General features: G+C 40.9%; 1 protein-coding gene across 5 annotated transcripts in view; it reads right to left on the bottom strand.

Moving 5' to 3' along the window:
• Positions 1-14,849: 14,849 nt before the first annotated feature.
• LOC149311866 (apolipoprotein L2-like) overlaps positions 14,850-25,488 on the bottom strand; it is a 33,012-nt gene continuing 22,373 nt past the window's right edge. For 3 of the 5 annotated variants that reach the window (XM_089528083.1, XM_089528081.1, XM_089528080.1), the window contains 4 exons: positions 23,314-23,386; positions 22,456-22,594; positions 18,115-18,996; positions 14,850-16,343 (listed from right to left, as the gene is read on the bottom strand). In XM_089528083.1, the coding sequence (XP_089384209.1) occupies positions 16,337-16,343; positions 18,115-18,996; positions 22,456-22,594; positions 23,314-23,344 (1,059 nt within the window). In that variant the 5' untranslated portion in view covers positions 23,345-23,386 and the 3' untranslated portion in view covers positions 14,850-16,336. Of the gene's footprint in view, positions 16,348-16,428; positions 18,997-22,455; positions 22,595-23,313; positions 23,387-25,488 lie in introns of those variants that run through there. The other 2 variants (XM_089528085.1, XM_089528084.1) reach the window with 2 other exon arrangements.

The raw sequence follows: 25,488 nt of genomic DNA, 5'->3' as shown, positions 1-25,488 counted from the left end.
AATTTTACAAACTTATAAACAAAAGACTACTGGAACAAGAGATATTCAAATACACAATGTTGAAGTGGGCTGCAGAAGTTGGAAAGACCATAGAATTAGAAAAATGGGGAAAGACCTGGCATGACAGCAGTAAATTTACCTTGTGTCAAAGCTATAAAGAAAATTTTCTAAAAATGTTTCACCACTGATACATGTCACAGAATAAATTAAACTTGATTTATAAGATTGGAAATGCAAGGTGCTGGAAGTGCCAAAAACCCGATGCTAACTTTTTCCATATGTGGTGGGGATGTAAATTAGCATTAACATATTGGAAGAATATCCACTCTATAATGTTAGAGATCTTACAGAGTTCAATCCCCTTTGACCCTCTACTTTTTATTTTAAATATGACATCCACAATAATAGATAAGGACATAGAACAGAAAAACAAATGCATAATTCTTTCCTGTTTCTGCCATTGCCATTGTCTCACCTTCTCCCATTGCTCACTGGGCAATGAATCCTATCCTTCCCATGGCTCCACACATTTCTCCTAACCTGATTCCCATTCAGCCTCTTCCTGTCTCCCTGCTTCCATTTCTCTGTTCACTCTGGAACTGTCGCTCTGCTGCCCCTAAAGCAGCAGCAATTCATGACCCTTTTCTCTCCAATTCCTTTAATCTCCTTGCTCTCACCAAAATCTGCCTCCCAGCCCAGATATTACAACCCCCGCTGCCCTTTCTCTTGGTGGTCTCTCCTTCACCCACACAAGCTGCCCTGAGGGTCGAGGAGGAGGGGTTGGTATCTTGCTATCTAACTCCTGCCAGTTCCAAGTTCTACCTCCCCCCCCCTCCCCAGCTATCATTTCTCTTCTTTTGAGTTTCATCCTATTAGACTCTTTTTTCCTCTACAGCTCCGGGTTGCAGTTATCTATCGCCCTCCTGGTTCTGCTACCCAGTTCCTCTCAGCCTTTGAATCATGGCTGACATACTTTCTTTCAGATTCAGTCCCCACTTTGATCCTAGGTGACTTTAATATCCACGTTGACGATTCCAATAACCCTACAACGTCTTGCTTCAACTCTCTCCTAGCTTCTTTTGGCCTCCAACCACACTCCAACTCTTCAACTCTTTCTCTTGGTCACTGTCTTGACCTAGCTCTTGCTGCAAACTGTGCCATTTCTGACTACCTGGCACTTGACTTTCCACTATCTGACCATGAACTGTTGTGTGAAAAAGCTCTGTCTCCTTTCCTTTCTTCTTTCAAATCCTTCACTACCGCTTTTAGAAATGAGCTGATATTCTTCCTGTGAACTTTCTTCCCTGTCCAGCTTTTATACTCAGAGATACTATGTCATGGATGATTCTTATTTTGGTATTTAATTATGTATCTTTGCACTTGAGGATTTTATGTCGTTCCTTCATAGTTGCCTTTCCAAGTCATCATCTTCTTCTCAGCTAACAGCAATTAACATCCCATTAATCAGATGTTAATTAGTCCATCTGCTACCTTTCCTCCCTGATATTGTACGAATCACAATATTGACCTGACACTTTTGATCCTCCAACCTGAGAGAGCTGGGTGCACAATAAACTTCTCTAACCTGGTTCCTTTCAGAAGGATTGGACTACAACTCCCTTAACCCCCAGCCTACTATTTCGACACAGGTGGGTTGGGGTTTGAGAAAGCTGGTACAGAGGTATTGTTTGTCTCCCCATTGCCTTCTATGAATTCCATCTTCTTTCATTCAGTGACAAAGTGGAAGCATGGATTTCTTTTTCTTTTTTTAAAAAAATAACCTGACAGTGTCATAAATTATTCTAGAGTGTCTTTGTAGTAATGCAAACAGAGGGCACTTCTCTCACAGCACTTCTCATTTTGAGCCAGCAGATGACAGTAGATCATGCAGAACAAACACAAAGCTGGGCTATGTGAACCAGTTTGGGCATTCACCTTCAGGGATCTTTTGGCATATATGTAGAGCGTGCTTCCTATTCAGTTTGATAGGTAAAGAAAGTAGATTTGAATCAGGCTAGATCTGGAGCAAAAATCCAAAGAAAACATAACTGTTTTACAAGTAGTATTGATTATTCACCTTGCCTTTTTGTTTTTAATGTGTCATAATGGGGTCGTTCCCACTCGCTTATACACTGGTTTACAAATCGAATCCAAGGTGTATCATTCCCACTCAATCCCAAATTAACTCTAGAACAGTTCTAGATTAACCCGCAATCTTTCCCATTGCAATTCGGATCTGATTCGAATTGTAACATTTAACCTGGATTAGAAGCCTATAAACCGGCGTAAAAAAAATACTAGGGTCTACCCTAGTATTATCCCTTGATCCGAGATAGGAATCACTGTATTTAAATGGGAATGTTTCGGCATCTGATTCGGGTTCCACAGGATGGGAGGAGCAGCGCTCAAGAGGCTGGCCTGGGGGTGTCACCCTCTTTGGTTTCTTTCTGCATTGCCGGTGCCATTTTCTTCCATTCGCATAATAGCCTTTCCTCCGGTGGATTGCAACGTCCCCTCTGCTCCTCATTCATAGACTGATGTGTGAGGAGAGCCATTGAACACCATTTTTAACTATTCTTTTTTTCTTTTTCACCTCTGCATGAGCACCAGATGGGCTTTGGAGGACAGCCCAGAGATCAATGGGTCAGGCAAAGTGAATTTGGGGAACCGTGGCTCTTTCCAGAGGAACTATGGGATGGGTTTTGCAGGACATCCCTGCTTCATGGCTCCCGAGACAGCCCAGGGAGCAATCTTCCCCAAAGATTCTCTCCCCATGGGGCGGCCAAAGCGAATTTGGGGAACCGAGGCTCTTTCCAGAGGAACTATGGGATGGTTGTGTTTGTTGTGTTTGTGAGAAATTTATCCTCCTCTGCCAGAGAGTGCTGGTGCCATAATAAACTACCATTCCCAGGATTCCCTAGCACTGAGTTATGGCAGTTAATATGGGGAGATACAGAAGAGGACAATTAAGCGCCTCCTGATTGGCTCTTTTTTTTAAAAAAAAAGGACCACGAAATTTATAACCAATTAAAAACGGCCAGGTAGTGGGAACGCAGGTACAGGCTACATCGGTGTATGTTACTCCGAATTAATGTGACGTCATGACATCGCTTCTGTCAATCAAAGTGAATGTGAACGAAAAAGTAACCAAACCGGTTTAAATATACACCGATTCTTCCTTGAATGGGAGCGAAACAGGGTCAATTACAGCGAATTAAAATAAAACGTTACGTAAATGGGAACGATACAAATAAAGCGATTTGAAAAGCAGGATAACACTCGCTTTATTTTGAATTGCTTTAAAACGAACCGCTGTATTTAAATTCGTTTTAAATCGCAAGTGGGAACGCCCCCTAAGTAGCTTGCATTTGGAATAATGCAAATGCATTTCACTGTATTTTGTAGTGCATAGATACTATGTAAATAGGATAACAGAGCAAGCTGGTTCATATGCCAGCACTCAAATAAAATGGAGTTGATAATGCAAATGTATTTGAAACATGTTCAAGGCATGCAGAGTCCCCCCCCCCCCCCCCCCCGCTCCCAGTTTATCCCAGGTCTATTTGCACAGTTTATTCAGACTGCTGATGATATGGATCTTTAAAACAAGAAAACTCAGGGAAAAACCCACTTAACTAGGTTAAGTGGGGTTTTTTGACAGCCCCCCCCTAAACTTAATTGGATGCATTCAAAATGCATGTGAACAACAAAGATTCAACCCAGTTTGTTTTCACCATTTGAATAACCCCTTGGTTGGCTCTATGCACCTTGAGTGGAGTAGGCACCATTTGCTGCTCTGCTTCAGAAAGAAAAACAATGGCCCCTTACAAACAGGCCAAAATAAAGCTGCTTCGGGTCACTTTGGAAGTATGCTGTTTCAATGATGCAGTCATACTAAGAGTCCGGTAGCCTCGCCAAAGCCATGATCCAGCCCTAAGGACTAGAGCGCAGCTTTAGCATGGCTTCCAGACTCTTAGTATGCATGCATCATTGAAAAAGCATACCTCCAAAGTGACCCGAAGCAGCTTTATTTTGGCAGTCTGTAAAGGGCCAATGACTTGAGCTGGCCTTGAAAGTACAGAGAAGGTCAAAGAAGTGTCTGGAGATGAACACAGTTGTACTTGACACTTTTGAAGTTAGTCCTATGGGCCAAATCACACATCAAGATTTGAGATTAGGGTTTTTATTTTTATTCTGAAATGGCAAAATGCAGGTCTCCACATTTGATCAGAGCTCTATGTTTCCCTCTGTGTTTTTTTTTCTTGAGACCCTTTCATCACACCACACCATCATATTGAGTTATGATTCCACTTTTGCTGCCATGGCTGAACCCTATAGAATCCAGATTTGTAGTCTGGTGAGGCACTACAGCTTTCTTTGGCAGAGAATTCTAAATGTCTCTCCCTAAACTGCAAATCCCAGGATACTGCAGAATGGGCCATGGCAGGTAAAATGGAATCATAGTACTATAACTGTGTATTGTGAAAGGGCATCTCATCTGGAAGAGCTGTTATCTTTTTCTGTGGGAAGGTGAAGTAGCAATATCCCCCCCTCCCCAAACAGGGTTAACAGCACCTTGTAATGTGATTTAGATTTTGAATATAGTGAAGAGGGAGAGTTTAAATATGCACCATTCAAACAATGCTGATCCACTTAATGATCTGCAATGCAATTCACTGTTCGACCCCTCCAATGTACAATGTTTTCTTCTTTGCTTTTGGGATGGAAGTTGAGTAACAAATTCCTGGCACCAGATCTGGTCAGTGTTGGGCATGAACTCTATGCCAGATCAATACTAGATGTAGTAATTATTTCATTTGGGCATGCCACAATAGCACCTGACTCAAAACAGCAGGGGAGAGAGTGTGTGAAAGTGTCTCTGTGTTTGACCAGGTTGACCTAGACTTGAGTTGTATAATAAAGTATAATAAACCAAGGATATCAGAGCTTGTTGAGAAATGTCTGCTAGTATGCCATCATTTTTCTTATTACTTGCTTGAATGTGATTGCTCTTTTGATATTTTATCTGAATCTATTCTTATAGCAATGTAAATGTAATTATTATAATCTGCTAGTTGGCAAGTGTTTATCCCCCCTCCCTCCATTTTTAAAAAACCAGAGTAGCCTGCTATATGCGTTAGTTTATTTTATGTGGCATTTTATTTTTGATTTGCTGGTCTTTTACCGTAATAAAGTTATTGATTGACTTGAGTTGTCAAGTGATAGGTGTCATTCTGTAAGTCAGCTTATTAAATCCACAGCTCTCCCTCCTTGCGCTTCATTCAAAGACAGACACAGAAGCTGCTTGTATCTCTTCAGCAAAAAGGCTCACTTTCCTTTGTTTTTTGAGCACTGACATTATGGGGCTCAGTGATGAGGAATGGCAGAAGGTCATAGACATCTGGAGGAAAGTGGTGTCAGGGATGATGGGAGTTGTAGCTCTTCACCTCTGGCTCAAACTCACCACCTTGTTACACACCGGCGCTGACCAGTTTTGGCCAGTGGTTAAAGCTTTGCTCTAAAGCAGCAGAGTTACAGAGAATAGGCTGAAGACCCTGACAAACTCTCCAAGCCTTCTCACTCTTGCTTCCACAGAAGTCTTCCCACTTCTTCAGGATCCAGCTGGCTCTTGTATCTTCACTCAAGACACCAGACAACTCAGTAGTCTTATATAAAAGATCTACTTTATTCTACTATATACAGCTCCAAAACTATCCAATACAACTCCTCACTACTATCCACTACTATCCACAAAATACATTAGGATTCATAGCCATTATTATAGTCCTTGGATCATACCACCCACTCTTGTCAGTATCCACCCAGTGGGCGTGTACATCCACTCTCATTGGTTCTCTTGTTTCTACCCAGAATTGATGATTTCATCGTCTCAGCCTTGACCACTTAAAATTCTCAGGTGTGTTCAATTATCCACTTTGCATTTCTGTCCTTGGCATTCAGAACTTGTTAATTGCATTATCTTCTACACCTGTGTGGCTCCTAATTTGCTTCTGCTGAGTCACCCTGACTCTCACATACATGTTTTATTTCATTCACTGTATATCCCATGTTGCTGCCTGCTCATGGGCAAAAGGTGATCATCAGGTAAGCAGAAGCTGGTGACATGATCTGAGAGGCTGCATTTCCGAGAGCTTGGCATAGTTGTGTTTTAAGAGCCTGCCAGGCATGTTGCTAGGAGTTGAACATTTTATGGCTTGATCAGTGCAGAGTGGAAGATAATAGGGCAGGTAAATCTGAGAATGTTAATTCTTGATCTGCCTTCATTTGTCTGAGCTTCTTTATTGCATAGGTTACTGAGGTAAGAGAGTGTTTCAAATGCTCTGTAACGCAGCATCTTGACTGACTGCTCTCATAGTTGCCATTACTCAATGTATAATTAACAATGAATAAAAGAGGATTAGAGTTATAGCAATCCAGCCTCTACATGTTATGAGAAGCTCAAAGTAACATGATCTGCATTAATTCCAGAAGCAAAATCATCAGAGGTTCTCAGACTAAGAAAGCATACCAAAGTGAGCATAGATATGGATCCAAGAAAGACATTGTTATGCTGTTTTCTCAAGATGTGGGTTTTTTTTAGTTAGCAAATACACTCTGGGATGTTGCGAATACCAGTGTCATGAGCCAGTGCACTGTGGTGGTAAAAGTGTTGGACTAGGTCTTGAGAAATCCCATTTCAACTTTACACTGAGCTATGAAACTCACAGGATAACCTTGGTTGGGACTCTGTCAACACCCCCAACCAAACCAACCTCACAACATTATTATTTGGATAGAATGTGGTGCAAGATAGCTGTACCACATACCAGAGGAAAGGATATAAGAGGATTTAAATCTAACTAATAAAGAAAGAGAAGAAGAGAAGAAAATAAATTTGGGCCCGTTACAGGGGGGCCTTTGCTCCGCCCCCAGTACGTGCTAGGGGTTGGCCGAGGATGCAGCGTCCAATCAGGCCTCACCCCTAGTACGTACTGGGGCATAAAAATGTCAGCGCCCTATACATATGGGCGCTGCCATTTTGACGTGACGGACGCTTAGCGTCCGCACATCGTGGTGCAGTTGTGATGCTGCAAGTGCGCCATTGGTGCCTTGCGGCGTCACAACTGCACCACAAGAAGAATCCGCTTTTTGCGGGTTCTTTTTGCTGCGCGGGGGAGACATGCGGTTTGTCCACTGCAGCTCCCTTGCGTAGCAAACATGGGCACCAGCAGAATGCCCTTTTTCGGCGCTCTGTAAAGCACCATAGTGTAGTTATACGCAGTGGCCAAATTTAGGCTTAAAGAAGAGATCCTGATTCTGTTGAACAGGATCAATAGAGAATAGAGATGATTTTCACACCAGTGCTTACTATGGGGTCCCCTTGCCTCTAGTGTCCTTGAATAGTTTGCGGAGCAGCAAATATGTAAAAGTCTATCTAGGCTACTTTTCTATTTCTCCCATAGAGAAGCTTCTAGAACACTTACAGGAAGGGCATGAAGGCAATTTCCTTGGAGAAAATGGTGGCTTTCCTATTAGAGGGATGGTCTACCTATTGTGGGTTTTATTCTGAAATTTAAAGAAGTTGTTCAAGGTGCTAAATCCATTCTGGGGATAGGGATCCACATCTTGACAGCCAGTGTGGTGCAGTAGTTCGAGAATTGGGAGACAGGGGCATCACTAGGGGTGTGTGGATCACACCAGGTGACACTCTAAGGTGGGTTGACACAACTGCTCCCCAAACATCTGCCTTTTTCTAGTAACAGGTTGTGGTGTGAGCATGCATCTCTTTAAAACACTGAAGAGATGGTGTGAGTGGGATGAGGCTCAATGGGAGGAGAAAGAAGAGGTCTCAGTTTTTTTTAAAAAAAATTAATTTTTTAATTTTTAAATGAAAAATAAGAAGAATATATTTTTAATTCTTTTGAAAATTTCTTTAAAAACATCATATTTTACAAAATTTTCATTTTAACCATATAAAACTATGTACATGTAAATACATTTAGGCTGTAATGCAATTTAAAGGTATAATTTTAATTTTGTTGTTTATGTCACAACTGTTACCATTACATTCACTGTGGTGAATCAGGCTTCAGGGGCTGCTGGACAAAGAAGACACCCTCCAAACCACAGCCACCCCCTTCCAAAAAGGTTGCGGTGATTCTGGGACTCTTCAGTAGGGTTGTTAGAGTGAGAACTGGGGATGGACCCTGTACCTTTAATGATAGAAGGAGGCATTTCAGCAGGTGCTGCTTGTTACCTGGTTATGCGACAAGCAGCACCTGCTGAAATTCCCTCTTTTGCACAAACATTAAAGGTGCAGCAGCCATTTCCATTTTTCAGTCTGGCAATTTTGCTCCCATGCCCATGTCTCAGGTGACAGAAATAGTGGCCCTATCATGCCACCAACCTCTTCACTGATTTCACAACAGGAAAATAGAGCCAGAGGGAGACATATGTGCCGTGAATCATTGGGGGGGGGGGGTGTTGAAAATTTAGAGCCACTCTTTCCAGGAGCATCTCTCTCTTTCATGTATGCAAGCATGCATTTTATGTCCAATTGCCTTGTAATCCAATCTTGATTTTTTTTTTTAAAAAAAGGCCTTCTTTTAAAGAAAAGATGCACCCATACATGAATCTTAACATCCTGAGAGCTGCAGAGACTGTGTAAATCTGTATCCCAGAAAATGGGATAAATGAGGGTACAGCAGGAGTGGGGAGAGGTCTTTGCCATCAAGACATTCTTTCAAACTTTATAGCCATATCCGTGGCCATTGTGGGCAGAGGAGTGAAAGACTAGATCAGAAATAATAAACCTTCAGGCCACTGATCCTGATTAATTAATAATAATAATAAAAGCTTTATTTCTAGCCCGCCTTTCCAGAGATCAAGGCGGGTTACAATGGTGGATTTTGCAATCCAACAACATACAATTTACAATAAGAACATTGTCAGAAATTTACAATTACATTATATAAAACATTATATAAAACAACAACAACAATTCCAAGCTAGCAGCAATTGTAACAACGGTGAGGGGGAGAGGGATCACAACAGGGCTATTGGGGGTATGCCTGTTTGAAAAGATACGTTTTCAGCCCTTTTTTAAATTGGGCTAAGGAGGGGGTCGAGCGGAGCTCGTCGGGGATCGAGTTCCAGAGCTTAGGGGCCGAGGTGGAAAAGGCCCTTTGTGTAGTGATGGCTCGTCTAGCATGTGGAACTCTTAGGAGATGTTTATCACCCGATCTGAGAGTGAGGGGCGGATTATATGGAGAGAGGCAGTCCTCTAAGTACCCTGGGCCCAAGCCATTTAGGGCTTTATAGGTGATAACCAACACCTTGTATTGTGCCCGGAAGCGAATAGGCAGCCAATGTAGATCTTTAAGTACCAGTGTTATGTGGCTGGCCCTGGAAGATCCAGTGACCAGCCTTGCTGCCATATTCTGGACCAGTTGAAGCTTCCGGGTTTGGTACAAGGGTTGCCCCATGTAAAGCGCATTGCAGAAATCCAAACGAGAGGTTCCCAGAGCGTGTACCACTGTTTCAAGGTCCCCCTGGCCCAGGTAGGGTCGCAGCTGGCGTATCAACCGAAGCTGATAACAGGTACTCCTGACCGTCGCATCCACCTGAGATGTAAGGTGAAGCGACGAGTCCAGGAGCACCCCCAGACTGCGAACAGAGTCCTTCAGGGGAAGCGTGACCCCGTCTAGGACAGGTGGACAAATCTCCAAACCTGGACCTGGGGAACCTATCACAAGTACTTCCGTTTTCTCTGGATTCAGTCTGAGTCTGTTTTCCCTCATCCAGCCCATTACCGAGTCCAGACCAGCATCAAGAGGAGAGATGCCATCCCTGGTCACTGCATCAGTCGGAGACACAGAGAAATATATTTGTGTGTCATCAGCGTACTGATAACACCGCGCCCCGTGTCTCCGGATGATCTCTCCCAGCGGTTTCATGTAAATGTTAAATAGCATGGGAGACAGAATGATTCCTTGAGGGACACCAGATGTAAGTGCCCTCTTATCGGAGCACATGTCTCCCAGCTGCACCATCTGGAACCTGCCCGAAAGGTAGGAACGGAACCACTGGAGTGCAGTGCCCCCAATTCCTAACTCTCTCAGGCGTTCCAGAAGGATACCATGGTTGATGGTATCGAAAGCTGCTGAGATGTCCAAGAGCACTAACAGGGACACGCTACCCCTGTCCATGCCCAGACGGAGATCATCGACCAAGGCGACCATGGCAGTCTCAACTCCATAGCTTGCCCGGAACCCAGTTTGAAATGGGTCTAGATAATCAGTATCATCCAAGATCGATTGAAGCTGGAGTGCAACCGCCCTCTCGATCACCTTTCCCAAAAATGGCAATAGTGAAACGGGCCGATAATTACTATGCATCAGGGGGTCAAGGGAGGGCTTTTTGATCAGCGGTTTCACTACGGCCAATTTCAAGCTGGTTCCTCTGATTCTACCTCATTCATGAATAGGCTAATTGGGACTATTGGAGATGGAGGAGAGAATAACCATCCTCATTTTGTACCAAACTTTCCAACTGTTCCAATTTGGCAGGGAGAGTCCCAGTTTATTTTCTGTTGTCTCACTTTTTTGGATGCTTTACAAATGTTTCAATTTCTCTTTCTTCCTCCCACTTTTTCTTGCCCTTCCCTGTACAATCAAATAAAAGCAAATTGCTGAAGCCACCACATCATTCTCATTCCACCTGTGACCAGCTAAACTAAAGACTTCAATCTTTCAATTTGCCATCTTCCACATTTCCCCAATGTACAAAATCAAATCAAGCATTTGGAAGTCTTTAAACAGAGGCTGTATGGCTATCTGTTGGGGATGCTTTGATTGTGATATCCTGCATGGCAGGGGGTTGGACTGGATGGCTCTTGCAGTCTCTTCTCTAGGATTCTATGTTTACTGGATATTGGAGGGTGAGATTTAAAAAAAACCCCAAAATGAATGAATGAATGAATGAATGAATGAATGAATAGGGATTACCTTTCTGATAGGCTTCCACCACAAACCAGTTCCAGTTGTCTCAAAGCAGGGAGGAGAGATTTCCGCTGCATATGTAGTTGCAGAAATAAAGCAACTGAAAGTAGTCTCATTATAGATAAACAGTTATCTGTTTCCTAGAGATTAGAGGCTTTCACAACATATTGGGTAAAGTGAAAGTTAATTTTTAACATTAATTTTGTCTCAGAGGTCTTCTGTCCAAGTTCCTTCACTCACACAGCTCCTGCTTTCTTTTGCCTGTTTGTTGCCTTCACTTTCCTATGTTGAATTCCTAGAATGTTTCTCCCTAACATGTGACAATCTTTTTAATGTGTGTCATTGCATTTATAAAAAGCAAAAAGAAATGGTCCAGTGCTACAAGGCAATATCCATGAAGGAAGGTAGGTGTTACAGGACAAAGACCTGTCAGGGACAAAGCTGGCCCAAGTGACATCTTATTGTTACAATTCATGCAGTCCCTCCAGCAGAATCAGTACTGGCCTCACTAGCTGGAGGACTCGGGCAGTTGTATTTCCCCCACCCCCAGAAACTGTTTTCCTAAATCCTGATCCATCTGACTAACATCTTCAATTGTTTTTTTCTCCTGTTTGGTTTGTAACATCTTGCATGATGAACAAGCCCATAGAGCTTCAAAAGCTTGCAACAAGTATACTGTACATTTCAGTTGACCAATAAAAATATCACTGATGGATTTTTGTTTGTATTTGTTAAATGGCTAACACAGCTACCCCTGAATGTTTTCTAAACTGTAGTCCAGAAAAACCCAAGAGAGCTTGAGTAGAGGAAACTGACCATAAGAGTAGAATCATAGAAGTGGAAAAGAGACCAAGGGCCATCCAGTCCAGCCCTGCCAAAAACTAGTCCTTTCTGACAGCCTCAGAGACATGGTGGGGAGACAGAAGATGGTGTTTTCACACCAGCGCTTCATCATCCAATTGGTGCAGCAGAGATAATTCTGGAGACTGTTTCATTTGATACTTTGCCTTTTAACCGGTCTGGCCTTCATGATAGTAATCACAATCCCTGAAAACAGTGTTACACAATCAATAATAATACAGTGGGCCCTTCCTATATGTGGAGGTATGCTGTTTCAATTATCCATGCGTCCTAAGAGGCCAGAACATGTGCCAAAGCCATGCTCCAGTCCTAAGGACTAGAGTGCAGCTTTGGCACAGTTTCTGGACTCTTAAGATGCATGTGTCATTTAAACAGCATATCTCCAAAGTGACCTGAAGCAGCTTTATTTTGGCCTGTCTGTTCAAGCCCTCAGTCATCAAAATACTTTCTTTATCCTCAAAAACTGTGGCCATGATCTTTCCTGCTGACCTGTGAGTCTTGAATTTCTTCAGCCATGGAGAACCCAAGTGCCAATACTGCAAGTACTGTTGTTTGGTCTCTGGATCATAGTGATGTAACCATGTTTCATCAACAATGATGAGTTATTCCAAAAAATGATCACTAGATCACTCAAAATTCTGCAAAATTAACTTGGAGGTATCCACTCTACTTTGTTTCTCATCAACAATCAAACATTGTGGCATCCACTTGGCTGACAGTTCTGCATGACCAACTGTTCATGAATTACAAACACAATAGGTTGCTGGGAAATCTCTAATGTCTCAGTAATGCTTTAGCTGAGATCAGCCAACAAACCAAAATCAGGTCATAGTCCCACTTTCTGACAAATCAAGAAAAGGGGAAGAGCCCAGCAGCTATACTTTATAACAGATTCCACAAAGAAGTAATGAATTACTATGAACATTAGAAGGCTAAGTACTAGAGGACACAGTGAATTTTACTATATATATTCACAATTAATTCCCAAATGGCACCCTTTCCATGTTCTCTCCTCTAGTCTGAGGATGGTTAACCCACCAGGCTAGGACAACATGGATCAAATCAAGGTATTTGTCATGCCTAGAGCTTGAAAAAATAATCTTGGATTATATCTCCCACAATCTCCCAGCCAACATTGTTTGAAGATCCTGCTGGGTGGGGGAATTCTAGGAGTTGCAGTTCATAAAAAGTGACTTTTCCAAATTCCATGCTATATTCATGCTCCTCAAAAATGGCTGCTGGCTCCTCCTTGACAGCTGCATGTTTTGATCTAGAGAAGCATTGTAGGATTCTTAGCCTGTTTGCCAGATTTGGCTGTTTGTGGAGCTATTGCTGTGCATGTAGCAAATAGAGACTTTGGAGTTTACTTTTTAATTAATTATCTACCTGGTCATTCAGATGTTTTGCTGCTGCCACAGATTCCTGCTGATGACCTGTAATCTGCCTCATCTGTAGCTCAACATAACTTGCTTTTCCAGCCCCACTATTTCAGGTTTCTGCGTATACCAATCAGAGGTATACCATGTTGTTACAGATGTGTGCACACATATGAGTCCAAAGAGGATTAACCAGTTTGTATGTTGGCCATCACCATATGGAGACCAGAAAACCAGGGCTGAGTTTACTAGCTCTGCTGGCCTAGGCATATCTGAGATAGTGAGAAAGACTATACTAGCTTTTTCCAACCTAAAGAGCTCCAGAGGTGTTGAACTTCAGTTTTCATAATACTGTATTCAACTCATGGTCATACTAGCTAAAGATTATGGTAGTTCTACCTCAACACATCCAGAGAATTCCCCTAGTTGGGGAATGGTAGCCTATACTCATACAAACTGTATACCCAATCATGTACCCTATCTATCCACGGAGTCCAAAGGATGCATAAGGCTTGAAAGCAATCAAGCTCTTTCACAAGCCACATGTGTGCACAGGAGATGGGATCAGTGGGTGTGGGTGGTCACTATCCCGTTCATCCCTATGGGCACAATCCTCAGATAGCTCGGTAATGGAGTCAGAGATATGGAAAATCTGATATTCTTTTTGGCATTTCTCCCTTCAGGAAATAGGAGGATGAGAGGAGAATGACAGCCAGAGTGGTGAAGTGGTCTGAGTGTTGCACGATGACTATGGAGACCAGAGTTTGAATCCCTGCTCAGTCACAGAAACTCACTGGTGAACTTGGGCAAGTCTCACTCTCTCTGCTTCAGAGGAATGTAAAGGCAAACTGTTACTGAACAAATCTTGCCCACCCAAAAAAAGTTCATAAGTTAATAAGTTATTATTATTATTAACTTTTATTTATATAGCGCTGTCAATTTATGGTTACTCTAAGGTGAATTTAAGTTCACCTTAGAGTAACCATAAATGGGAAATGACTTGAAGGCACACAACAATAGCAACCCTTTAGGAAATAGGACTCTCTCCATTCAAGTAAGGTGATGGTGACCTACTTGGTGGTGGTGGTGGGGGGACCCACACATCAGATTAAACTTTCAGTTATTCCATCTGTCTATGAAGCAAAGTTATCTTATTTAGCAATATTTCAGAAGCGTTTAGTTGTTGAAATGGCACAAATTAACTGTGGCTGCTGACTGATGCTCAATTGATGCATAGCGTGGATTCTCTTCTAGCTTTTGTATACCTTATGAAGCAATATCAGTGGTGAAGGATTGTTCCTAATTTGGGCTGCTTGTTTCATTGTATATAGCAGTGCTATTGGTTGAGGTCTAATTGGGGATGTGTCTCATATTTTTTACTTTCTTCTAAAAAGAAAAAAAGTGCTTTTAAGTAGCAAATAGGATCTGAATAATAATAATAATAATAATAATAATAATAATAATAATAATATTTATTTATATACCGCTTTTCCAATCATATTTTTTCATTTTATTTATTCATTGATTTTTAATACTAATAATCTAATTTACAATCAAAGTAATATACATTCAAAAAAATAAAGAAACAGAGAGAAGAAAATGAGAAAAGAAGAAGAAGAATGGGGAAAAGACATATAACTAAAACATGGTGGGACTCTGAGCAGAATACTATTCTGATCCCCCAGTCATGACTGTAATAACCATGACCACAGATTATTACATCTTTAGAGTTCTTATTGCCAAAATACCTATAAACCCAAATTAACATGGGTTTTAAAAATCTTTTAACCCCATGTTAATATTTTTTATGGTATGGTATTTTTCCTCAGAATTTCTTAACCTTGGGACAGTTCCATTACATGTGGAACCAAGAGCCTATTGATTGTTAATATGGCCACTTGGGCTAACTCAGCAACGTTAACAATCCATTCTTCCATTGTGCTTCGGTACATTTCCAAGTGTGATCAAACAATATTCTTGCTGCTTTTGTCATGTATCAAAGAAGTAATCCACATGTACTATCAATTTCTTTATCCATGATGCCCAACAGAGACATTTCTTGTAACATTACAAAATTTATCTTTAGAAAAAATATTATAAGAAAAAAACATAAAAAAGAAAGGAAAAAACCCTTGACAATCACCTACTTACATAAATTATATAAATACAAATAAACACAAAACAAACAAAAAAATTATGCTTCCTAAATTCATCTGACTTAAAAAAACCTTTTTAGCTCATTATTTTAGATTTATGATTTATCATACTTATTTTATCAATCTCAAATAGTAATTCATTTGAACAGCAAAGTGATTTAACTGTCGATATTTTACACTTTCCACTTACTCTTACAAAATTTCAAAATTGGAGTGCATTCTTTGTTTGTATTCATTACAGCTTTGTAGTTCAACCAAGCTTAGCTTATCTAATTTATACATATCTACTAATTTAAATAGCCATTCAACTATTAAGGGTATCTCCCCCCCCCCCCCCAATATTTTGCTAACAGTATTTTGGCTGAGGTTACCATAGAATCATAGAATTGGAAGAGATCCAGTCCAACCCCATTCTGCCATGCAGGAAATCCAAATCAAAGCATCCCTGACAGATGGCCATCCAGCCTCTGTTTAAAGACCTCTAAGGAAGGAGACTCCACTACACTCTGAGGGAGTTTGTTCCACTGTCGAACAGCCCTTACTGTACTGTATTTTTTCTCATCACTTTTCATAATTTAACAAATAGATTTCTGTTTTCATTCAAAAATTAATTCTCAGGATCTTACTTATTGTTGTGTGTATTTTTTCCTCAGAATTTCTTAACCTTGGGACAATTCCACCGGATGTGGAATCAAGAGCCTATTAATTCTTGGTAGTTCCAACAATTGTCTTGTTTTGTTTTGTAGATCTTAGATATTATTTGAGGGGTCAAATACCAATGTTGAGACATTTTAATATAGTTCTTTTTCAAATCCTGACATTGTGTAAACTGTTGTGTTCTTTTTCTTCCTTGTATCCAATTTCCCAAGTCCAATTTTTCTCCTGTGTCACGAGCCCATTTCAACATTGTTTCTTGAATTTGTTCATGTTCCACATCTCTTGTTCAAAATCTATCTATAAAAATTTTGGATTAATATATAAATCTTAGGCCAGCAACATTTTACCTTCTTACAAGTCCACCACATATGAAAAAAATGAGCCATTCTCATTTTGACATCCCCAACGTTAGTTCAAAACATTCTGGGACATTTTCAACAGCTTATTTGGAATTAGATATCACCTATACATCATTTTCCTAAAGTACAGAGTAAATCTCATATCTTTGGACCACATTTTCCCCATATCTCCATATGGATATTATGCCCAAATTTTGGGGCCAACTTGCACTCTTTTACATGTTCATCTTCTGTCTCTAGTTTCAAAAAACATTTATACATTTTTTTAAAATTACATGGTCATCATCTTTACACAACTGAGCATTGCTTTTTGGAGCAATGTTCCATGGCAGCAGGGGGATGGCAGAGAAACGGTGCAACAACCAAGTCTACATATTAAAGAAAGCAGCCATATGACTCATGTGTAGATACAAAATTCAGAGTTTATTGGATCATCTTTACTAGATCACTAAAATGCCATAAACACAATGAAGTTTCAAGTTCATTAAAATAATTTTAAATTGCACGATTGCTCCTATCCTTTTGTTCTATGCCGTTTCAGGGGCCTGTAAGCTTTAGCTAGGCAATGGGTAGATCACTAGGGGTTACAGCCAGGCTTGGGGTCTATTAAAAGGAAAGAAAATATATATGGATAACAACTTTCCTCTTCCCTGATTTGCAGTTTGTGTCTTGCACAGAAATGATGGCCAATGCAGTTGGCTTGATCTTTAGACTTCTTATTCCTTCTACAAACCTCTCAGTATTGTACCATCCAAGCTTAAAGAAGAGTTCTGGTGAGCTCAAATGGAAGCTGGCTTTGTTTGTAACATTTTAGGAATTATTCAGCCTTGAGTCAAATCTACATAGCAATTATACACTGAAATTGCCAGAAGAGTGCTTTTTTGATAACTGGTTCCTCAGATGATTTGGACTTTAGCTCCCAGAGGTCTTCATGGCCATGAATTCTGGGAGCTGAAGTGCTGAACACCTGTAGGAGCAAAGATTGAGAACCACTGCCATAGAACATAGAGACATGCCCTGAAATATTTCATAAATGAACAGTGGGGCACGTGTGGCTGAGCAAAATCAAAGTGTGATCAAGATGGCAAAAGTTATGAATACGGATGAGTACACATGCTAGGAGACAGTGAAGAAGTTTGATTTTCTTGAGTCTGCTCCAAAGGCAAGATTCTACTCCTTCCTCTCCTCTGCACCACTTGGATTAATAGAGTGTAAGCTACTTTTGCACTTTGTGCTCAGATTGCAGCAATGGAAGTTAACTGTAGATAAAGGGGCAATGTGGGAGGAAGAAACCAGGACATTTTAAAAGCAGATGAAAAGTGGATTAACCAGAGGACTGACCCTGCCAAATTGCAACAGGCATATCACCATCATTTGTTCCACTGTCGGAGCTAAGCAGGGACAACCTTTGTTAATATTGAGATGGGTGACCACTAAAAATACCAGGTAATATATATATTTAAGAGGAATGAACAGGCAAAACTATCTGTGGATTTTCTTGCTTAAGAAAATCTTAGGAAATTCATGGATTGGCCATAAGTCAACAAGTGACTTGAAGGCACATGTGCACACATGTGTAGTATATTTTGGGTATATTGGAGGGTACTTAAAGATGAGCTATATATGGGTATGGGTGATGAACAGACAGTAAAAGAAGTGCATCATAGATGCATAGGTTGTCTGGCTCATGGTCTCTTTTACTCACATAATGCCTTTGAGTTCCTCATACAGCCTGTTGAGATTGTACAGTTTCTCTTCCAGTTTATTGGCTTCTTCTCTTATCTCTGCTGCTGTTTCGGCCTTGGCTCCCTGTGTGAGATGTTTAGCATCTTGGGCAATGCCATATACATCAAACAGGAGAAACACCCCAGCTGTGGCAGCGCTTAGCATTCTGGCTCCTCTGGTCATTGCAAGTGCAGTTCCTCCAAAGGCCTTTTTCACATTTTTGACCCCCCTGATTGTACGCTGGGATGTGCTTCCTACAGCTGTTGCTCGCTTGGCTAAAGCCTTCAAGCCAGGATTGTTTCGAGCAAGCTTCAGTGCCTTTACATTCATCCTGATTTCCTTGGCAGCCCTGTACATGTTGGGAACTTGACTGGCAACGTTGGAAACAAGTTGCTTGACGTTTTCCCCAACAGCTCCATTATTCAGTGGGCATTGAGAACTGAAATCTATCCCACTGGTAGGCAAGACATTTCTTAGGCATTTTTGGCATTCGCTTATTAGCTCTTGTGCTCTTTCCTTTTCCTTTGAATTATTTACATTTTCATATAAAGTACTGGACATGCCAGTGACTGCGGCAACTGCCCCTAAACCAATCCCAGTGGCTGTCAGGATTAAGCTCCCACCTGCCGTGAAGGGGGCCAAAGTCAGTCCTAGGATGTTCAAGATGCCAGAAGAGGCGCCTGTAGAGTTGGCAGCAATGCTGGCGATGGTACAGTCCTTGTGGGTCTTGTCAATGTCATCTGCCATTTCTCGAAGGCACTGGATGGACTTTTCTATCTTTTCTCTCTGAGCAGGAAATTCTTGCATAAAGTAGGCCAAGTAGAAACTGTCCATTTCATCCCAAGCCCTGTTTCTTTCCTTTCTGTTAAAAAATAAAAGTGATATATTTTTAAAAAGCTGAATGTGCAAGATATACTTTGGAGCCTTTTATATAACTCCTGGGCTTGGATAAAATGGGCTTAAACTACAAGGAAAAAGAAGCTGTTTTTTTTTTTTTTTATAAATACAATGTAGAAATCAACCAAATATTCTATTTTTATGGAATTCCATTGTATGCCAATTTAAAATTATAAGTATTACATTAAAAATCTTGCTCTTTCTCCAAACAAAACAAAACAAAAAAACCATACATGTTTCTCCTCTTCCTTATTATTTTCAACCCTGAAAGGAAACTTAGGCTGAGAGAATGACTGGCTCAAGAGCTCTAATATATTATCTGGAGAACTACTGCTATTAACTCATTTTGGTTCACTAAAATGGAGAATGTATGTTCATGAGAACCCACCAAAAGGCACTTTTCCTGTCATGGCAATAGGAGGGATGGTGAATGTAATGTGATTATATCTATCAGCAATATTTTTTTTAAAAAAATTCTCCACTCACATGGGCTTTGGAGGGAGGACATCTATAAATAGTATATTTTCCACACTAAATATTTAGGACGGTTATCATTGCTGCTGTCTTCCCTCAGCTGTATACTATATGGCTCAACTTTTCCTTGCTACAAAAATGGCAAAACACAATCCCCACTCCTTGCTTCTCTTGCCATTTCTGTTCCATTGAAGAGACTACAAAGGCTATCACAGCTATCAAAATACATAGTTGTGCCTGAATGTCCCAGAGCACTTCCAAGAGCAAGCAGAGGACATTCTGGGATACTTGCAGGAACTGAATGCTGGCAGAATCTTTACTATCAACATACCACCTCCACCATAAACTTTCAAAGAATACCAAAGCCACATAGGTGACATTAATGGAAAACCCCAATAAATACTACAGATACTCAAACAGGTATTTTCATATTTCTGTTCTTCCTGTTCTTGAAGTGACTGATGTGAAATCAGGATAAGGATTATTTTTAAGCATTTTTAATGAACAGTAGCACTTTCTGCCTGATCCTCTTTCTCCTTATTGCTCTGTTTATATTTGTGTAAACACTTTATTCGTAAGAAAATAATTGGGCTGAAATTAATCCTATAATCCTCTCTAAAGAGTGGAATGACAAGGGCAGAGGAAGTGGTTCAAGATATTGATGGGAAGGAAGTACGAAAAGCCTTAAATGAATGTATGAAGTAGGCCAGGTTTGCACAAACACAAAGTGCTTGAGCTACACAGAGAAATTTCATGTGTACAGTAATACCAGATAACTACAGAGTCTGAGTGTAGGGCTTTGGAATATGGGAGTTAAAATCTCCCAAAGTAATTTAGGATTGCCACTAAACTGGAGGTGGCTCCTGTACCTTTCATGGTTATGCAAAAGGGAATTTTTTGCATAGAAACAAGAACAAGGCAGAACAATAACAAGGCAGCATTCCACCTTGCCTAATGTAGGCAGTTGTGAGGCCTTTGCTGAAGAAGCCATCCCTGAATCCCAGTATAATAGATAATTATCAGCCAGTGTCCAATCTACCATTTTTGGGTGGCTTCCCATCTCCAGGGGTTTCTGGACAAAATGGATTAGCTAGAGCCATTTCAATCTGGTTCCAGGCCTGGCTATGGAACAGAGACAGCCTTGGTCGCCTTAGTAGATGACATATGCAGGGAACTGGACAGATTGAGTGATTCTCTGTTGATTCTGCTGGACCTCTCAGTGGCTTTCGATACCATTGATCATGGTATCCTTTTGGCCACCTCTCTGGGATGGCAGTTGGAGTACTGTTTTTCAGTGGCCCCATAACATCCTGGAGGGCGAATCCAGAAAGTGGTGCTAGGGATCTTCTGCTTGACCCCCTGACCATTGACCTGTGGGGTCCCTCAGGGTTCTGTTTTGTCTTCTATGCTATTTAACATATACATGAAACTGATGGGAAAGGTTGTCTGGAGCCTTGGGGTGAGGTTCCATTAATATGCAGATGACACCCAACTCTACTACTTAATTCCATCTCAATCCAAGGAGGCTGTCCTGATCCTAAACCAGTGTCCATCATTAGTAATGGACTGAATGAGGACAAACAAGTTGAAACTTAATCCAGGCAAGAAATGCTCCTAGTCAAGTTGACAAGGAACAGGGATCTAGCCTGTGCTAGATGGGGTTACATTCCCCCTGAAGATGCATGTTCACAATTTGGGAGTACTCCTGGATTCAGCTTTGAACCTGGAGGCCCAGGTCTCTGCAGTTAACCAAGAGTACTTTTGCACATTTAAAATGTGTGCACCAGCTGTGCCAGTTCCTTGAGATGCCGGATCTGGCCTCAGTGGTACATGCCTTAGTTACATCCCATTTGGACTACTGTAATGTGCTCCACTTGGGGCTGCCTTTGAAGAGAGTTTTGAAACTTCAGCTGGTCAAAGAGTTGCAGCCAGGCTATTAACTGGGGCAGGTTACAGAGACCACACAACTCCACTGACTGCCAGTTTGTTTCCAGACACAATTCAAAGTGCTGATTATAACCTATAAAGTCCTATATGGCTAAGGTTCAGGCTGACAGACTGTATCTCCCTGTATGAACTGGCCTGGGCTCTGAGATCCCCAGGAGAGGTCCTTCTCTCAGTCCAACCACTATTGCAAGCCCAGTTGGTGAGAATGTGAGAAAGGGCCTTCTTAGTGGCTTCTCCCAGACTCTGGAACTCCATTCCCAGGAAGGCCAGAATGGTCCCCTCCTTGTTGTCGTTCTGCAGCAGGCTAAGACCTTTTTGTTTAGACAGGTGTTTAAAACAGATTTTTTTTAAAAAAATAAAACCCTAGGGGTGATGTATTGTTTTAAAGTGTATGGTGTCTTTTTAAAGTGATTTATCTTTTTAAAATTATATTCTATTTTTAAAATGAATGATCATTTTTAACATTGTAATAGTTACCATTTTAATTGTTAGTTTTGTACATTTTTAATGTACGGTGTTTTTTAGACTGTAAGCCACTTTGGGTCCCAATCTTGAGAGAAAAGCAGGATAAAAATAAATATAACAACAAAAACAACAACTATTCTTGTTATTTAAGCAGATGTTATTTGTCATGCCACCGGGTTAAAAGCAACACCTGCTGAAATTCCTTCTTCTACACTGCAATTACATGTACTGAAGCCTTCTCTAGTTTCCACACTGGCAACCCTAAGCTCTTCAAACTCAGGCCACCAGGAAGCTTAAATTTCCATTCCACCCATTTTTCTAATGTTGCTGCTAACCAACTGTAAATCTTTATTGCTTTGATTTAATGATGGTGAATGAATGGTCATAGCACTGCTTGTCACTTCCTGGATCACAGTATCCATGGAGGCCTCTCCTTGTGTTGTTAAGTCTGCTAAATGCTTGAGCAATTATGGCTAATGATTAACACACTGAAGGAGGTAAAGTGTATTCTCTTTGAACAGATACAAATCTTGGTTACCTCTCAAATTCATTATCATCCTTCAGCATTTCCATGTAATAATCTCCATCTTTATCCAGGAGGCTTTGCCACTGATCATCATCTAATTCATCCAACAGACTCTCTGAGATTCCCAAGGTGTTGTCATACTCCAACTCTTCTAAATCAGTTAAAAAACAAAAAGAAAAATCCCTCTTATTACACAGGGCAATCCTCCAAACCAGATCACAGTTTACAAGCACTGAGAGCAATTTTTTAGTTTGCTTTGTTTCATGACTGGGAGCAGCCAGGAAAGTGCTTTTCATGTTCAGTGCCCAATCTCTCTGCTGGAACATGAAGCAGTAATGAAAAGAGTGCCCTCAACCTTGGGCAAAGGTATGTCCATCATTGCTGGAATGCCAGAGCATGCTTGGACTGTCTAGAATTAGAGCCAGAATGGCTTGCTCAGTGGTCATGCTTTTCAAACAGGTTTGGAAAAATAGTGTGTGGGAGGGAGGAGAACTGTATAGATAACATAAGTCACATCAGCGAACCTTAGAAAGTACTGGGTTTAAGGCTGCACTCAGCTTTGAAGCTGACAGGATTATCTTGAGACAGCCCCCTAGTTTAGCCTATCCCTCATACAGTTCTTTCGTGCATAACACAATGACATCCAAAATTCCTTCAGTGCATGTAGGCTGCAAATCGGGGCTGTGCAACTGAATAAAAACTAGGTTGATTCAGATTGGTTCAGATTGACTCCAAATTGGACCAGATGTCACTTTCCAGTCACAATGCTAACAGAAACAGACAGCATAAGCTGTACATATTCAGCTTGCTCTTGGGTATAAAGCAGGTAACTCACAGCTAAGCTAGGATCCTTCCCTGAGAAAGACCCACCTTTAAGATCTTGGTATTCTTCCGAAGACATTCTAACCAATATCTTTTTGTCTCTTCTCAGTCTATTTCAAGCCTGTAAAGGGAACAAGAATGCAGAATATGAAGAGGAGAGGCAGGAATGGCATAGTATATTTTTCTGCCTGAGGCAAAGAACACAATCCTCCCTCCTATTCCATGAACAAAAGTCAACTGGACTAGTAGCTGAATATTTGGCACTGATGATTTAAGCACTAGCCTGGTATCTGACAGCCAGCATGGGGTAGTAGTTTTACTGCTGGACTAGGACTTCAGGAGGCCAGGATTCAAATCCCTGCTTGATCATGAAATTCATTAATTACTTAGGGTAAGCCACAAATTCCTAGCCTCAGAGGAAAAAATCTTGCCAAGAAAAACCCATGATAGATTCACCTTGAACTTGCCATAAATTAGAAAGTACCTAAAGACACAGAAGAAAAGGAAGTGGTTCCTGTAGGCAATTCCAAACTGCATCCAGGCTGATGGAGAAGGGAAGATGCTCTCTGTCCATTCTTTGCAACCCAACATGATTTAGGAAATGGTGGGTCTCCCTCTGGTTCCCCCCCCCCCCCCTCTGGTAAAGCAACTAACATTTCTAGGCTTCTTTACAAAAACTAGTCTACATTCACAAATTGCTGTGCAAAAAGAACCCCTCTGTTTCTTCTCCTCTTTTCTTTCAAATCAACTTTATTGGATGGCTATACAATAAAATAAAATGAAATGTTATCCAATACAATGAAAATAATATATAGTGCGAGTATTCCTTCTAAACCATTCATAAACAACTCTGTCATGGCCTTCAGGCTGCCATCTCCCCCCCCTTTTTTTTTTAAGTGACCCATTTTGAACAAATTAAGATTTACTTCTGAGTAAGCCAAATAACTTGTGATTTTTGTAGCTGTTCTAATATACACCCACTTAAGAAGCTCAAAGACCTCATTCTTTTTATTACCTTTTCCTGCAGTTGCACAGAATCAGGACAATCCACACATCTGTTTATTAGCAGATCACTAATTTCCTTTTAGCAGTGACCGAAGACTTTCATGTCTGAATGTCAAAGAAGCTATCTATGCTCCTCAAACAGGATCAGCATTTTGGATATTTCCTTTAAAGTTCATACTAAAACCAGGAACAGAATCGCTGAGCTGCGGACAATGAAGCCACCATTCCCCATTGCACCTTTTGGGTCTAACTTTCTGAATTGTCTCAATGTTCTCTGCTGAACTGAAGTGTTGAGCTCTCTGGGAGGAGTTGAGGAGCAGCAGAGGCAAGTTCCGGGTTAATAAATGGATAAGAAAATTGAAACTTCGAGTTTGTGCAAAAGCAAACAACCCAGTGCTATCATGTCAGATATGGGAGGAGACAAGAGGAAGACAAAGAAACTTTGCAAATTGCCCTTTGACTGCCAACACCCAGCTTGCTGTTCTGAAAAAAGCACAAACGGGGAGGTCATTATGGTCTATGTATATTTTATTTCCTTTTGAAATTTATATGTTGCTTCTGCTATTCATTATCATTATTATTTATTTTATTTATGTATATCCTGCCTTCTTCCCAGTATAGGGACTCCAGGCGACTTTTCACTAGATGTTTGGGATAATATTATATAAACCTATGAAACATAGGAGCAACTCCTCTCCAGACACAATTAAAAAGATCATAACCAAAATTAAAATGTTTACAACATTTAAAAGCCTTTGTGCTGTTGTGTGCCTTCATGTCATTTCTGACTTATGGTGACCCCACCATGAGGTTTCTTGGCAAATTTGTTTAGAGGGTTTTTTGCCTTTGCCTTCCTCTAAGGCTGAGTGAGTGTGACTTGCTCAAGGCTCAGTGGAACAAAATATTACTTTCCAACTAGAGTAAAATAAGGAAGGAGCCTAGAAGGGTGTTGCATGGTTGAAGTGCTGCTACCAAAAGGTCACTACTTTGAATACTTGCTAATCTAACCTCTCCTCTCTTAGCAGTAAAACATGTAAAAGGATAACTGTTGATGGCCATAAATGATGGCCATGATTCTTTGGAAGGAGGCTCCTGCAAGTAGCATAGCACCAAACTGTTTTGGGCTCTATAGGTCAAAATCAGTACCTTGATCTGTTTCCAGAAATAGCCTGAAATCCAATGAAATTAATCTAAAATTGGTTTAATGTGGTTTTAGAC

This window comes from Sceloporus occidentalis, unplaced genomic scaffold (assembly GCF_023333645.1).
Source record: "Sceloporus occidentalis isolate IW3139 unplaced genomic scaffold, rSceOcc1.0.p SCAF_5, whole genome shotgun sequence".
NCBI classification, from domain to species: Eukaryota; Metazoa; Chordata; class Lepidosauria; order Squamata; family Phrynosomatidae; genus Sceloporus; species Sceloporus occidentalis.
Note: the sequence above shows the minus strand (reverse complement) of the source record. Positions and strands in the feature narration are given on the sequence as shown.